At 38.9% G+C, this 17,623-nt stretch overlaps 1 protein-coding gene and 1 pseudogene across 1 annotated transcript; one reads left to right on the top strand and one right to left on the bottom strand.

The window, feature by feature from the left end:
- LOC129831591 (olfactory receptor 4S1-like) lies at window positions 1-965 on the bottom strand. Its single transcript, XM_055894941.1, has one exon. The coding sequence runs from the start codon at window positions 940-942 to the stop codon at window positions 1-3; it is 942 nt and encodes a 313-aa protein (XP_055750916.1). The 5' UTR covers window positions 943-965.
- A 14,364-nt stretch (window positions 966-15,329) lies between these two features.
- LOC129831545 (olfactory receptor 11A1-like) lies at window positions 15,330-16,216 on the top strand (annotated as a pseudogene).
- The last annotated feature ends 1,407 nt before the right edge of the window (window positions 16,217-17,623 follow it).

Below are 17,623 nucleotides of genomic sequence, written 5' to 3'. Positions count from 1 at the left end.
TTAGGTCAAGGCAGCAACTTTACGTTTAAACATCTGTCCAACTCTATTCCGAATCTGAGTGAGTTTCATCCCGTATATGATAGGGTTCACCAGAGGAGGCACAACTAGGAACTCCTCCGCCATGATATTCCTCAGGGCCAGCAGGCTGGTGTTGCTGCCGTAGCGAGCGTACATCACATCGAAGGTGAGGGATATGGTGAAGTTAGTCAGGGTGATCAGATGAGGCAGACAGGTCTGCATGAACTTCTTCCTCTCCGCCCGGGAACGCAAAGACGCTTTGATGATGTTCACATAGGAAATCAGGATGAGTATCATTTGAGAGATGTGAGAAAAAGTGGCAATTAAGCCGTAAAGGTTGTTCAGAGTGGTGTCAGCACATGAGAGCTTCACGACCGCCCAGTTTGAGCAGTAGAGTTTATCGATGTCGAGGCCACAGAGGGGTAATTTAGCTGTTATTCCCATCCCGAAGCCACTTTCTAGCCATGAGAAAATCCACGTAAGAAGAAGCAGTGTCCACACTTTTCGAGTAGTCATGATAGAGTGGTATTGTAACGGCTTACAGATGGCAACATACCTGTCATATGCCATCACTGTCAAGCTGGTGAATTCACAGAAAGCATAGGAGTAGATTACCAATATCTGGGTCATGCACCCAGGGTATGTTATCACATGAGAGTCAAATAAAAGGTCATAAAGTATCTTTGGGTAGAAAGCTGAAGCGCCATAGATACCATTAATACACAGATTACAGAGAAATAAATACATAGGGTCATGCAACATTTTCTCCAGAAAAATGGTAACGATCAGTATCAGATTCACAAAAATGGTGAAGATGTATAGGATGAGAGTAAATGAGAAGTAGATGTGTTTGTTTGTCTGTGTCACGTTCAGTCCATGCAGCACAAACACTATCTCCTGGGAGGAGTTGAAATCCATTGTCATTGATAGCAGGCACACATGGCTGGTGTACACAGGACCTGAGAATGTTCAGTTTATCCAAGTTTTGATGGTTGGTCTAGATTATTTTTAAAAATTATATTCTAACAGTAACTGACAACCATACAGCAGTCTGTCGGCCTCTCAACAGTGATATCTCTCCTTTAAACAGTGTCGTTGGCATTCAGAGGTTGAATATTATTTTGATTGCAGAACAACCCTAAACCACCCAGCTTCAGCACCACCTAGAGTACAGGAAAATGCAGTGAGCATAGTCTGGCATTCAACATATCACATTCTGGTGTGCATGAAGCATTATAAATATTTCTTAATCTTCACAAATCTTCATTTAACTAAAAGTTAAAAAAAATATTGAACTGAATTAGATGATTAATCAAACAAAGTAATTTCAAAGTCTTCAAAGTTCCCCTTGAAAGATAATAATTGATTATCATTTGTATGGTTGATCAATGATAAAAACAACAAATCAAGTTCTCCTTAAGTTCTCCTTGAAGATGATCATTCGTATGGTTTGTGTATTTGTATGGTCTCTGTATCTCTCTTCTGAGGGCCAGAGCAGAACACCTCCACCTGAGCAGACCAGATCATACCTACAGTAGGTATGACACTTCTCCACTCTCCACACCACAACCTTTATGGGGCAGTATCTGAGTATCTCAACTGCCATAGCAACGTGTGGGATGTATGGAGTGACAGACAGGTGAACCCCTCAGACACACACTGCTTACTCTGGAGGTTACCTTCCTAATGAGACCACGTCTATAAGATCGATTATGAGATGAGATATGAGATCAATTCCAAAACAGTATTTTGTTCATGTAGCATGGTAATATTGTTCAAGATCATATTAACGCTTTCCAACAATTTCAATGTCTTCAAAGTTGTTCAAGTTTATTTGCCACCTTACTTAATTTTGAACAGAACTTGTTTAGAGCATGGCCAAACTCCTACAGATGTCGGATCGTAATTTGTTCTTTCTTGTCGAGGAGAATTTTCCTGCACATCAGGAAATAAAAATTAGCCTCATGGTTTAGATTGATTGGGTGAAAACCCACAGTTCTCATTCTCTCCATGTGGGGGTAGTCAACACAGCACCAAATAGGTTACATTTGTACTTGTACTCATTAGCCTTTTCACGTGTGAGTTTCAAATATCTCTAATGGTTGTCCCAGCGTGAGTTTATTTATGAGCGTGATGCCAGAGTGCACTCACTGTTCCAAAATGTGATTGTTATGCATCAGGACAGTTAACCCGTGCTACCCTCAAACCACGGCATGCTAATTACCTATAGGCTATATTTCAACTTGTCAATTTCAAATGATTTTCTAACAAGGTGATTTTCTAACAACAGTTTGAATTTAGGTGTGTTCCGCCACGTCATTAATTCACATGTGAAGTAGCTAATTTCACAGTTGCGGACAATTTATGTTTTTAGGCTTTACAAACTTCTCTCTTCATCGAGAGCCCAAGCACTTCCCCAGATCAAGTATGAAGACATAACGCATCTCTAGTCGGGCCTTGCACAAACTTTTTCCGCCTGGTTCATTTTCTGGCTGGCGCCCGCATTGCCTTCATTGTTGTTTTCCTTACTACAAATAATAACTTTGGACATGTGTGCGTTCCTATTAAAGTAAGTGCCATATTTTCTGTATATCTTGTTGTCGTTTTTACTGTAGCATACCGTATGCATGTATGGAGCATAATTTATTTACTGTTTTATTCACGTTTTCAAATGCTGGTGACAAATCATGCATTCTGATTCTGGCATAGATTGTAATGCGCACATATGTGTGTAAAATACTTTTTTGAAGGTTATGCTGATTATAATGAGCTAATGCTAAGCTATTTGCCAGTTATGTGTGGCGCCATGTTTGTTGACATCATACAATGCATTCTGGTTGTCACGTAAGCGTCTGTCAGACCAAAAATGTTATAACAAATGAGGTCAAGGGATAGTTCACTCGACTGACTTATGGTGCTTTCAAGACAACTGGGAACTCTGAAAAATACGAGGTCAAATCATGACGTCAGTGGTCTTCAGATCTGAAAGTCGGAGCTCTAGAAAGAGGCATGAATTCCCAAGTTGGAATTCCAAGCTGGATGAGCGTTCAAAAAGATTTTCCCAGTCGGGAACTCTCTTTCTTCCCAAGTTCTCAGTTGTCTTGAACGCACTAAAGTTTCAGATTATTTTGTGCCGAATAGAAATTAATGGTAAATCATGTATTGTGACATTTTGGAGTGACTTTTAAATAAGAATAGAATATGTTTCAGTATACTTCTACATTAATGTGGATGCTATCATGATTATGGATAGTCCTGAATTAATCGTGAATAACGATGAATGAGAAAGTTACAGACGCACAAATATCATACACCCCCAAAAGAATGCTAAGCGCCCCTGTTATTGTAATGGTGAGAGGTTAGCATGTCTTGGGGGTATGATATTTTTCCGGCTGTAACTTTCTCACTCATCATTGTTCACAATTTATTCAGAACTATGGAACTTTGCATTGTGCAGCGAAACTGCTTGAGCTGTTTAAATACTATTTGACAGTCTGACTTTTTAGTTTGTCCTATTAAATACAACTTTATTTTCCACAGCCTTTGTTTTTTGTTCTTTTGGTTCATGTGTTTTATTACCTTTTGTTAGTTTTTTATCCTTAATTTCGTGTGAAAATACAGTTTGAAGTTTTATTTGATATTGGATCTTGAAATGATGGAATGACAATAGTTGTATGAATATAGATTCCAATAACTTAATAGTGTATTAGTCTTTTTGAGATATTTTTTAAATATATTAACTAATGCTAAAGACTAAATATATTAACTAATGCTAAAGACTATGCTACTGCACAGATTTGGAGAAGATTTATGCAGAACTGATCAGGACGAATGAGAACAATGGTCAAGGTATTATTAAGAGCTATTAGCATGTGTGGAGATCCAGGTCCTTCCAAAGCTGAAGACTCGGACTGGTGAAATTCACAGAAATTCCAAACTCATGACCTGTTGAAATCTGTTTTTATTGTGACTTGTCAATACTTGGCTTTTCCTTGCCAAAGTTACGCGTTCGAATCTCATCACAGACAACTTTAACATTTTAGCTAATTAGCAACTTTGCAAATATTTACTACTTTTTTTAACTACTTAGCATGTTAGATAACCCTAATCTTAACCCTTTAACCTAACTCCTAACCTTAACTCCAACCTTAACCCTAACTTCTAACCTAGCTAATGTTAGCCAACTAGCTAACATTAGCCACATCAAATTATAATTATATTTCAGAATTAAAATATGTAACATATCATGCAAATTGTAATTCTTTGCGAACATACTAAATGGAGGAAACAGACTTACTTTAGTATGTTATGTTTAACACTGAGTCCAGGTTGAATAGTGAGGTAGACTACAGAATGGAATGCAAGGGCGTAGAAAGAAAGATTGTAAAACAAGAAACACGCAAAAAGGCAGCTCATTAATTTTGTATCTATATATTATCGAAAAAGAGGACATCTTAAAGGGAAACTTGCCCATCTCCAGCACCATCCTAACATCAACATATGTGAAAGTGGTACGTTTATGTTTTTATAGTAAAAAAAAGATAGAGGAAGATAAGCGATTCCAATGGCATCTTCGGTGTGCATTGTGTGATTCTGACCAATTGTGAGTAGGCCTTTCTTGATGTTGGGAGGAGGTAATTTAAACACATTTCTCTGTCTTTCTTATTACATAAAAACAGTGCCATTTTCACATACAGTATGTGTTGATGTTGGAGATGGTGAATAGGAAGTTTCCCTTTAAGGTTTCTAGCGAACCTAAGGTTGCTATTCAACTGTAAAAAATGTGTTCAATTAAGTGAAAGCATAACTGAATGAACAGAGACAAAATGCAATACCGTAGTTTATCAAAATAGTTTGGGTATTGACCTAGTCTCCAGGGAAAGATTTTTGATTGCAGGTAGCCAGACCTATGTCACATCAATGAATGGTGTGAAAACCGATAATGTTTGTGTTTCACTGGCTGAGTCGATTGGCTGATTTTAGCTGATTGAACAGCTTATTTCACCATCCCCAATCCTACAATATCCCCAACCCTGTCTCTTTAATCATGTGAGTATTTGGTCATTATCAATTAAGAATGTGATCACATTGATTGGATGAAGATACATTTATCAAATGATCAAATCCAAATGACTTCACAACAATTGTAACAATGAAAATCCCCTCTTTACATGTCCAGTTTAACATTATGTTTAGTTATACTTGCAGCACTATGTCAATGAACATACCCTGACAGTACTATTGTCTGTGTCACCACCTTATTAATAGGCATATACAGCGTGCAGTAGAATGCGTTAATCAGTTGATTGACAGGTGTAGACCTAGGCTACTGTGAAACTAGAAATGTCCCTCTAGTGTGGATGCTAGCTATAATTTGTCATTATAGATATGTTCTTTGGTGGCCCTTAGTTGAGATTTCCAAACTGTTATGCGCAGGCTACAGTAGCATACTCTACTTTCAGTTTGATGTTGCCATTTGAAGTCATCCCTGTTCTGCATTGAAAGCCTGTATTGTGTGCCTTTAATATGTGTATTTTCATTTCGTAAAGATGTCAAGATGTTTATGCATTTGAGCCAATGATCCAAAGACGATTTCACTGAGCTGACAAACTATGCTTTGACGTGTAAATTATTTGACTATTCGTTTTACTTTTTTGAAAACATTGAACTAAATGCAATTACAGTACTTATAGGTCTAATGTATAACTACATCTATTAAAAAATAAAATTACCATCAGATGGTGGAACTCCTCCATTCATTCAGTGCGTCAATCAAAAGTAAAAGGACAAAATTGCAATGTATTCAAGGCTTAAAATTCCTCCGATTTTTTAATTTTTTTTTTTAAATCTCTGACCTTATTCTCAGAATATAGAGTTTATATTCTATTTGGTTGTTTGTTTTCTCTTTCAATGGCAGAATCAGTTAGCATAACATCTATTGTTGATTGCTAGGTCTGTGCATGTTCTATGAATTTGAAGGGAGGTCACCCTGGGGTCATGATAGGGGCTGCACCAAATGTTTGATGTATTATAATAATTGATTATGTTTGTTGTATTAATAGAAGGGGAAAGGCTATAAGACCCCTCCCACACTACATCTATAGGGTCCTGGACTACAGATTAGCAATATATATATATGATTTATAAGGTTTAATATTGTTCCACAGTTCTTTTCTAGTCTCTGCTTCTTATAAGAAAAGGTCTGAGAGATGTGTGTTATTGCAGTCAAAACAGGGTGTCCACGAGAAAGCGCAAGGCTAAAAGAGATTCATGGACACAGAACCCTGCAGGGGAGTGAAAGAGATACGAGACTAGTCAGACATACCACTATAAAGCAACTTTAGGGTGTGGAAAATTACTGCTGAGCCCTTAGAAAACACTGTAACTATTGTCTCTCCTGCAAGTTTGTATAACTGTATATGCATGGGATTGGTCTCATGAGTAGAAGGTGTTGACATAGGCAGTTACATCACTAGGGGTTGACTGCAAACATATTAAAGCAACTTGGACCCTTTCCTATTTTGCAGAACTTACTCAGAAACATGCATGCTATATTCCCGTTGTCAACATCTGTCTGCAATTGCATTAATAAAGGTTTTTGATTGATTTACTTAAAGCTATTGTCTGATTGCTGATTTCACCAATATGCAAATGATGGACAGTTTGATTTCACAGAAGTGTGATTGAATTGGAGTTACATTGTGTTGTTTAAGTGTTCCCTTTATTTTTTTGAGCAGTGTATATGCATAGTCACTTTAACCATACCTACATGTACATACTACCTCAATTAGCCCGACTAACCAGTGCCTGTATATAGCCTCGCTACTGTTATTGCCTCGCTACTGTATATAGCCTCGTTACTGTTATTTTTTACTCTTTTTACTGTTGTTTTTTATTTCTTTACTTATCTATTGTTCACCTATTATCAAATTTTTTCTTAAAAATTGCACTGTTGTTTAGAGCCAGTAAGTAATCATTTCACTGCAAGGTCTACAGCTGTTGTATTCGGAGCACATGACAAATACACTTTGATTTGATTTTGTTAGGGTATGTAGAAGCTGGTCAATTGAGCAAGAAAACACGTTTACTCTATTTGGCCATCAGTCTTCACAAAACAGGTCATTAGTCCACTGTATCTTTCAATTCCCTTGACAACTATTTAGCAACCTGTGAGACCAGGGAAGCTGAAACAAAAACAGAGGTAGCCCATGATTGCTGTCTCTCGTTAGACCAATTGAAGGGTTAGTCCCAGGGAGGTACAAAATGTTATTAGGCTTAATGGTTTCCCTTCAGACTGGTCTGATATGAATGATGCAACCATATCAAACTGGGCCTAACAAGAAGTTCGCTGCACCAGAAAGGTACTCCAAACACATTGTTGATCATATTATGTTGACCTGTGACCTGAGAGAGAAAATACTGATATGGTCAAGATTATGTAAAATTATTTTCACTCTCCGGTCTTGATCTGCTAAGAGAATAGAAAATACAGACAGTTTAGTTGCTAAGGTTCCTAGATTCTAAAAGCCACTTCTATAGCCACAACAATGCAGGTTGGTTGGATACGCATTTCCATTGATGAGAGGAGAGGTCCCTGATGCATTCAAATTATATTTATTACTCATGACTCCAGGTGGGTATTTGTAAAAAAAAATTGTAATCCACATATGGTTTAATGAATAATAATAATATAGTGAGAGTGTCAAGGACAGGGTCTGCCATGGCAACCCCGGAGCAATTACACATTACAAGTGATATTAATCAGGGGCGGTTCTAGGATTCGAAAGACGTTGTGGGCTCATTCTAAAGCCAGTAGGGAGGTTCAGGGGAATTTTCCCCCACCAATAAATAAGGAATTTCAACAGTCAAATGCATGAATTTGGTGCACTTTGATGTTAACATTGAGAGATTAGAACATTGAGAGATTAGATATTTTTCAGGTAACTTGCACCTTCCCACCTGCAACAGCAGACAAACACTGCCAGTACTCAATTACAGTTGCTACTGCGGGTCTTGCTACTCTGGAACACTCTCTACTCTGGAAAACATACATCTTCAGTGTATTGCCAAAAACAACTTCAAACAGACTCTGACCTTTCCAATGAGCCAAATTGATTAAAGAATCCCACAGTACTCACTCACTCACTCACTCACTCACTCACTCACTCACTCACTCACTCACTCACTCAGTCAGTGCAGTAATTAGAATCCATAGAGCAGCTTTAAGTGATAGCCTACTGTGGGCTCACCCCTCCTTTTCCTCTCTCCATCACTTTCTATGTGTCAACTGTTGCTGTCTCTCTTGTCTGCCCTCAATATTCTATGTTGCTGTCCCTTGTCTACCCTCTCTTGTACTGTGTTGTTTGTAAAAATTGCTAAAGTAAACAATTGTTTTAATAGTAATTTCAGGCTTTTCACCTCACCTGTAAATTCTTTATAAACCATGTTTAACTTTTTCACTATCTATTTCACCTGTTAAAATTTGTGCAAATAAATTAAACTAAATCAGAATCTAAAGAGCAGCTTGAAGTAATAGTCTACTTGTAATAGGGTCCTGTGTGTAGCTGGTGTAGAGAGTCATGCGCAGGACAGCAGAGATGAGTAATCAACGTACTTTACTCAAAATACAAGGCGAATATTATGAGCCCACAATAACGGACCGATATACAAAGAACAATCACTCACAAACAAACATAGGGAACAGAGGGTTAAATAATAAACAGGTAATTGGGTGAGTGAAACCAGGTGTGTAAGACTAAGACAAAACAAATGGAAAATGAAAGGTGGATCGGCGATGGCTAGAAGACCCGGTGACCGCCGAACGCCGCCCAAACAAGGAGAGGGACCGACTTCGGAAGAAGTCGTGACAGTTGCTTCAATATATCCACATAATTTCCTCCTCATGATGCCATCTATTTTGTGAAGTGCACCAGTCCCTCCTGCAGCAAAGCACCACCTGTGCTTCATGGTTGGGATGGTGTTCTTCGGCTTGCAAGCATCCCCCTTTTTCCTCCAAACATAATGATGGTCATTATGGCCAAACAGTTCTATTTTTGTTTCATCAGACCAGAGGACATTTCTCCAAAAAGTACGATATTTGTCCCCATGTGCAATTGCAAACTGCAGTCTGTCTTTTTAAAGGCGGTTTGGAGTAGTAGCCTTTTCCTTGCTGAGCGGCTTATCAGGTTATGTCGATATAGGACTTATTTAACTGTGGATATAAATACTTTTGTACCTGTTTCCTCCGGCATCTTCACAAGGTTCTTTGCTGTTGTTCTGCGATTGATTTGCACCCTTCACACCAAAGTACATTCATCTCTAGGAGACAGAACGCGTCTCCTACCTGAATGGTATGACGGCTGCGTGGTCCCATTGTGTTTATACTTACATACTATTGTTTGTACAGAAGAATGTGGTACCTTCAGGCATTTGGAAATTGCTCCCAAGGATGAACCAGACTTGTGGAGGTCTACAATGTTTTCTGAGGGCTGATTATTTTTATTTTCCCATGATGTCAAGCAAAGAGGCACTGAGTTTGAAGGTAGGCCTTGAAATACATCCACAGGTACACCTCCAATTGACTCAAATGATGTCAATTAGCCTGTGAGAAGATTATAAAGCCATTACACAATTTCCTGGTATTTTCCAAGCTGTTTAAAGGCACAGTCACCTTAGTGTATGTAAACTTCTGACTCCCTGGAATTGTGATACAGTGAATTATAGGTGAAATAATCTGTCTGTAAACAATTGTTGGAATCTGTTGTGTCATTCACAAAGTAGATGTCCTAACCGACTTGCCAAAACTGTGGTTTGTTATCAAGACATTTGTGCAGTGGCTGAAAAACAAGTTTTAGTGACTCCAACCTAAGTGTATGTAAACTTCCGACTTCAACTGTACAGAGGGGTACCGGTACAAAATCAATGTCTGGGGACACCGGTTAGTCGAGGTAATTGAGGTATTATGCACATGTAAGTAGAGTTATTAAAGTGACTATGCATAGATGATAACAACAGAGAGTAGCAGTGGTTAAAATAAGGGGGGGCAATGCAAATAGCCTGGGTAGCCATTTGATTAGATGTTCAGGTGATTAGATGTACTGTAACGGCTTTCTTCCTGGGATGAAGGAGAGGACCAAAACGCAGCGCGGCTAGTGTTCAACATGATTTAAATTAATAAAGAATATAACGTGAACACTACAAGCAACAAAACAATAAATGTGAAAACCCGAAAACAGTCCTATCTGGTGCAGAACACAAAGACAGGAAACAATCACCCACAAACAAACAGTGAAAACAGGCTACCTTAATATGGTTCCCAATCAGAGACAATGACAAACACCTGCCTCTGATTGAGAACCATATTAGACCAAACAACAAACCCAACATAGAAACACAAAACATAGAATGCCCACCCAGCTCACGTCCTGACCAACTAAACAAAGACTAAACAAAGGAAATAAGGTCAGGAACGTGACAGTACCCCCCCCCCCCCCCCCTCCCCCAAGGTGCGGACTCCGGCCGCAAAATCTGAACCTATAAGGGAGGGTCTGGGTGGGCATCTGTCCACGGTGGCGGCTCTGGCGCTGGACGTGGCACCCACTCCACCATTATTAATCCCCGCTTCCGTGGCCTCCTCTTAACTTCTTCTGGCTGCAAGCCCGATGTCGGTACACTTATGACAACAGCCAGCTCAATTGTAGGGCGCGAAATTTAAAATATATATGCTTTTGGGTCTTCATTTAAACCTTAACCACACTGAAAACCCGAATACCTAACCCCAACCTTAACCTGTCTAGCCCAGGCGTTCCGCTAGCGGAACTCCTCCCACATTCCACTGAAAAGGCAGAGCGCGGAATTCAAACAATATTTTTTTGAAATATTTAACTTTCACACATTAACAAGTCCAATACAGCAAATGAAAGATACACATTTTGTGAATCCAGTCAACATGTCCGATTTTTTAAATGTTTTACAGCGAAAACAGCACGTATATTTATGTTAGCTCACCACCAAATACAAAGAAGGACAGACATTTTTCACAGCACAGGTAGCATGCACAAAGCTAACCTAACTAACCAAGAACCAACCAAACTAACCAAGAAACAACTTCATCAGATGACAGTCTTATAACATGTTACACAATAAATCTATGTTTTGTTCGAAAAATGTGCATATTTGAGGTATAAATCAGTTTTACATTGCAGCTACCATCACAGCTACCGTCAAAAATAGCACCGAAGCAGCCAGAGTAAATATAGAGACCAACGTGGAATACCTAAATACTCATCATAAAACATTTCTGAAAAATGCATCGTGTACAGAAATGAAAGACAAGCATCTTGTGAATCCAGCCAATATTTCAGATTTTTTAAGTGTTTTACAGCGAAAACACAATATAGCATTATATTAGCTTACTACAATAGCCTACACACAACCGCATTCATTCATCAAGGCACGTTAGCGATAGCAATAGGCACGTTAGCGTTAGCAAATAAACCAGCAAAAGATAATAATTTTCACTAACCTTCATAAACCTTCCTCAGATGACAGTCCTATAACATCAGGTTATACATACACTTATGTTTTGGTCGAAAATGTGCATATTTAGAGCGGAAATCAGTGGTTATCCATTATGCTAATGTAGCTTCTTTTTCCCAGAATGTGCGGATATTTCTATTAGACTCTCACCTATTATGACCAAATAGCAATTCATAAACATTACAAAAAAATACATGTTGTATAGGAAATGATAGTAACACTAGTTCTTAATGCAATCGCAGTGTTAGAATTCTAAAAATATCTTCATTACGACATAAGGCTTATGTTATAGCAAGAGAGTGGCCAAAACCGGGGCGCAAAACTACTAGTATACAGTTCGACAGATATATGAAATAGCATCATAAAATGTTTCTTACTTTTGCTGATCTTCCATCAGAATGTTGGACAAGGGGTCCTTTGTCCAGAACAGTCGTTGTTTGGATTCAGAACATCGTTTTTCCCTCTTCAATTAGCCAGCACACTGGCCAAGTGGCTTGAAGCTCTCCTTTCTGAACAAAGGCACACAACGCAACGCGCCTAACGTCCCGAATAAATTTCAAAAATCGAATAAAACTATATTGAAAAAACATACTTTACGATGATATGGTCACATGTATCAAATAAAATCAAAGCCGGATATAGTAATCGGCTATAACGACAGCTATTCCGATGGCAAATCCAGAACCAACTTCATGCCTTCCTGAAAACATAAAATGGGGGACACGTCATTCCATGAGGATGTATTCCATCTCAGACCAAGATAATCACTCCATTTCTTCTCTCACTGCATCTTGACACCCTGGGGAAGGTGTATGACGTGCATGTATACTCATACGTGTCATGCCCATTGATAGGCAGGCCCTTGAACAGAGCATAATTTTCAGACTTTCCACTTCCTGGTCAGAAAGTGTGCTGCCAAATGAGTTCTGTTTAACTTCTTCTGGCTGCAAGCCCGACGTCGGTACACTTATGACAACAGCCAGCTCAAGTGCAGGGCGCGAAATTCAAAATATATATATTTTTTAAAATATTTAACTTTCACACATTAACAAGTCCAATACAGCATATGAAAGGTACACATCTTGTGAATCCAGCCAACATGTCCGATTTTTAAAATGTTTTACAGGGAAGACACAATATGTAAATCTATTAGCTAACCACGTTAGCAAAAGACACCACTTTTTTTTACTCCAACAGTTTTTTACTCCATCAGTAGCTATCACAAATTCGACCAAATAAAGATATAAATAGCCACTAACCAAGAAACAACTTCATCAGATGACAGTCTGATAACATATTTATTGTATAGCATATGTTTTGTTAGAAAAATTTGCATATTTCAGGTATAAATCATAGTTTACATTGCAGCTACAAACAGAAATTGCACCGAAAGCAGCCATAATAATTACAGGCACCAACGTCAAATACCTAATTACTCATCATAAAACATTTCTGAAAAATACACTGCTCAAAAAAATAAAGGGAACACTTAAACAACACAATGTAACTCCAAGTCAATCACACTTCTGTGAAATCAAACTGTCCACTTAGGAAGCAACACTGATTGACAATAAATTTCACATGCTGTTGTGCAAATGGAATAGACAAAAGGTGGAAATTATAGGCATTAGCAAGACACCCCCCAAAACAGGAGTGATTCTGCAGGTGGTGACCACAGACCACTTCTCAGTTCCTATGCTTCCTGGCGGATGTTTTGGTCACCTTTAAATGCTGGCGGTGCTCTCACTCTAGTGGTAGCATGAGACGGAGTCCACAACCCCCCCAAGTGGCTCAGGTAGTGCAGTTCATCCAGGATGGCACATCAATGCGAACTGTGGCAAAAAGGTTTTCTGTGTCTGTCAGCGTAGTGTCAAGAGCATGCAGGCGCTACCAGGAGACAGGTCAGTACATCAGGAGACGTGGAGGAGGCCGTAGGAGGGCAACAACCAAGCAGCAGGACCGGTACCTCCGCCTTTGTGCAAGGAGGTGTACTGCCAGCGCCCTGCAAAATGACCTCCAGCAGGCCACAAATGTGCATGTGCAAATGTGTTGTAGAGAAAAACAAAGAACACCATCGTGAGAGTCTCCCCTTTCCATAGAGTGGTCAAAATAGTTTGTATTATTTTCGTGAGAAGATTTAGACGCAGCCCATGCAAAAAACCTCATATCTTTAGCTTAAGCTAACAGATTTGAAGGATTTTAAAGTCGCTAGGGGTGAGGACAGAGGACCCTGGCCGCTCCTCCTGCTGTGATAACTGGGTTGATGATGGTGCTGCTGGGAAAATACAGCATGATACAAGTCCTTACTAACTCTTATCAAATCGAAGAGAAGTTTGGGACTGTGAAAGACGTTTTCTGAATGGTGTATCAGTTTCACTCACTCATCTGAGCAGGCTGCCTGGGAGCCAATTTGTCATAAAGTCCAGGATCTCTCTCCTGAACTCTGGCAATCATCTTCTCACTGGCTTTGCTCCCTTTCTTCCGCACCATATCGATAAGGCATCGTGCCTGCTCTGCCCTAGTGCTGTTCTCCTCCGTCACTGATTCTGTCTCTTCATCGTTCAGCACCTTGTCCTCTGAAAGGTCATCCAGGAGCTGCTTGATCACTGACTTCAACACACTGGCTAGGAATGTGTTCCGAGCCTTGGAGAGCCCCTTGTCAGGTGAAAGTAAATGAAGACATTGTTGTAACGATATCTACGTCTTATGCATCTGCTTTGTAATTGTGCATGTGCAGTGTATTCTAAATATCAATGAATTGTTTAATGATGCAAGAAGCCATGATATATTTGTTTAATCATATTTTTGTTCATGACTTAGGAAAGTACTAATTGCAGAAAGGCAGACCTGGACTCCTCCAACTCCCTTACACACACACACACACACACACACACACACACACACACACACACACACACACACACACACACACACACACACACACACACACACACACACACACACACACACACACACACACACACACACACACACACACACACACACACACACACACACACACACACACACACACAGAGAGAAACTAAGTGACTGCTTATGCCGCTTATTGGCCAAGCCGACACTGCACTAGCCTAACCACCCACTAGAGGCTGAGAGTCACACCATGACAATTTAATTATTGGTGTCATTGGAGTTCAAGAAAACACACTGCTGTATATTGTTTTTTTTCTTCCTTTAAAGGGTATAAAAGGTCAGTGATATGACAGTAGTTTAGTGTGGAATAGCCCACCGACACAAACCATACAGAAGGCCTGTCTACACCAATGCAATCTGGAAAAAGATACCAGGTGATCTAGACTTACATCCTGTTATTCATATATATATGTATGTGTATATATACATATTTTTATTGGTGTTTCTTTATACAGTAATAAAATCAGAGGGGGAGATAGTCAGCACGACTAGCCTCCTGTTTGATTTACACAATATGATGGGAGTGTTTGTAAGTGTAACAGTAGAGCAAAGACCGGTAAGCTAAGAAGGTTTGTCAATTGTATTTGTATAATATATAATATTAGTGAACTACACTCGGGATGAATTAAGTGTGCTGTTTGTTCTACTCAATGTCCATGACAGCCACGTAACAGGTTCTGTGGCAATAATGCAGAATCTGATTTTTTTGGAGCAATTCTAAGAATGTGGCAGTTATGAGATGTCAATAAGAGATTGATAGTTTCAAGTGATAGACACTGTTATCCTTGTCTTGTGAACCAAACATATCTACAAATATTTATATAAGTACTATTAGGAAAATGGAAAACTCAACACAATTCAAATCATTTATACTAGCTGGATATAGTGACAGTGGACACTTAAAGTACTTCTATTTCATTATAATAACTGTGTTATACGTCTCCATAGTTTTTACGAACACAGTGCTTATTGTGGTTATATGTATGGAGAGAAGCCTTCATGAACCCATGTATCTGTTTCTGTGCAGTTTGTTTGTGAATGAGTTGTATGGGAGCACTGCTTTGTTTCCTGCTCTTATGACTCATTTGGTTTCAGATGCCCATTCAGTTTCCACTGTGTACTGTTACCTACAGATCTTTTGCATGTACACATATGGATCTATGGAATTCTGCAATTTATCAGCCATGTCCTATGACAGGTACCTTGCTATATGTTATCCACTACAGTATAATGTCCTCATGACACCCAACAGGGTGGGTTTTTTAATTTGTATAATATGGTTGTACCCTTTTGCAAAAAGCATCATAACACTGTCTTTAACTATTCGTTTGAAATTGTGTGGGAACGTTATAGACAAAGTGTACTGTGACAACTACCTGGTAGTGAAACTTGCTTGTTCAACTTCAGACACAACAATTAATAACATCTATGGACTCTACAGTCTTGTTTTGTCTGTCGCCGTCCCTTTAATTACTATTTTGTTTTCTTATATTAAGATTCTGACTATTTGTTTGAAATCTTCCATTGAGACCAGACAGAAAGCTTTCAGCACCTGTACTCCTCACCTGGCCTCGCTGCTCAACTTCTCTTTCGGCTGTTTCTTAAATCTGCTCCAGAGTAGATTTGATAGGCCTATGAGAAATGTTCCAACTGTACTTCACACTATTTTATCAGTGTACTTTCTGATGTGCCAGCCACTTTTTAATCCTCTTGTGTATGGAGTTAGGATGGCTAAAATCAGACAGGCTTGTAAAAACATACTACCTGTAGGTCTGTACCCTAAAACATAAGCTAAACATTAGTGTGACCTTTTCTGTCCTGATTGTTACATTTAGGTGATGTCACGTGTGTGTTTTTGTTATTTATAGGCTAGTTGCAATAATGAATGGGGTGAGGATGGTGAAAATCAGACATGTAAAACATTTGCTGATTTGTGAAATATTGCCATTTACTTGCTGTAATTCTCTTGCTGGTCTCCATTGGATACCTATCGTTCACAAAATTGACTTGTCGTCTACAAAGCCCTAAATGGCATTGGACCCACTGACCTGTCAAACTTACTCTCCCCCTATGAACCTCCACTCACTCTACGTTCAAGCCACGCCAAACTGCTCCTCGCCCCTAGCACCTGGCTCCGCACAATAGGGGACATGCCTTTAACTACCAAGCACCCGCCTTTGGAACTCCCTTCCTGACAATCTCAGGGCTGCTCAGACTGTTGGGGCCTTGAAAGCAGGCCTTAAGACTCATCTCTATCGGCTGGCCTTCCTTTCATCCTACATTTTGATGTCATGTTTCTATATATATATATACACACACACACACAGTATATGACTCATTATACAACAATCTCAGTGCAGAAAATAAAATATTCTTCTTCTAGTTTGTCTTAAAAAATACATTATCAATGTACAATGTACATTATACATTATCAAGTTTATATTTTATTTTATACACTTTGAGATAAGTCCTGTATAATGCAATACAATGATTATTTAAATAAAAACATATTTAAAAAAACAGAAGTTCATGACTTTGAATTTCTTACATAAGATATGCACGACTTTCAGGATCAATTGACAACAGTGATAAATGGATTTAAATGTGTAAAAGGTAAGCTAAGCCCCTAAGCCCACCATAAAGAAATAAGATGTTTTATTGTCACATCACAGGATAGATGCAGTGAAATGTGTTGTTTTACTGGGTCAGCCAAAGCAGTAATTAGGGTTATATACCTTCACCTTGTCATTGCAAATATTCGTACCAGCGACCTTTCAATTACTGGTCCAAAACTCCAACCACTAGGCTACCTGACACTACTATTATTACATCCATCAGTAATGAGCAATGTAAGTTATATCCAAGCTTGGTGATTGTGTGACAATTTGAGGGAGAAATCTAGAGAAATACTATACCATGAAATCCAACTAAATGCATGTATTGTTTTCTCAGGGCCAACTGTTCAATGTAACATAATACCTCTGTGCCAGCTATCTGACAGATGACTAGCTTTGGTTTTCCTCTGAAAACCTGTTTTCAAATTTGGATAGTTCATTATTTCCTGAAAATGTCCAGGTTATTCCTTTATAATAAGAAATACACTGTATATATTTTGTTTTCAATTGAGAAATCA

Source organism: Salvelinus fontinalis, chromosome 33, assembly GCF_029448725.1.
Source record: "Salvelinus fontinalis isolate EN_2023a chromosome 33, ASM2944872v1, whole genome shotgun sequence".
Classification (NCBI taxonomy): domain Eukaryota; kingdom Metazoa; phylum Chordata; class Actinopteri; order Salmoniformes; family Salmonidae; genus Salvelinus; species Salvelinus fontinalis.
The sequence above is the reverse complement of the archived record's forward strand: the minus strand, read 5'-3'. Positions and strand labels throughout refer to the sequence as shown.

Bases quoted from the DNA above. Each gene is read 5' to 3' on its own strand.
- LOC129831591 (XM_055894941.1), bottom strand. From the start codon at position 942: ATGACAATGGATTTCAACTCCTCCCAGGAGATAGTGTTTGTGCTGCAT.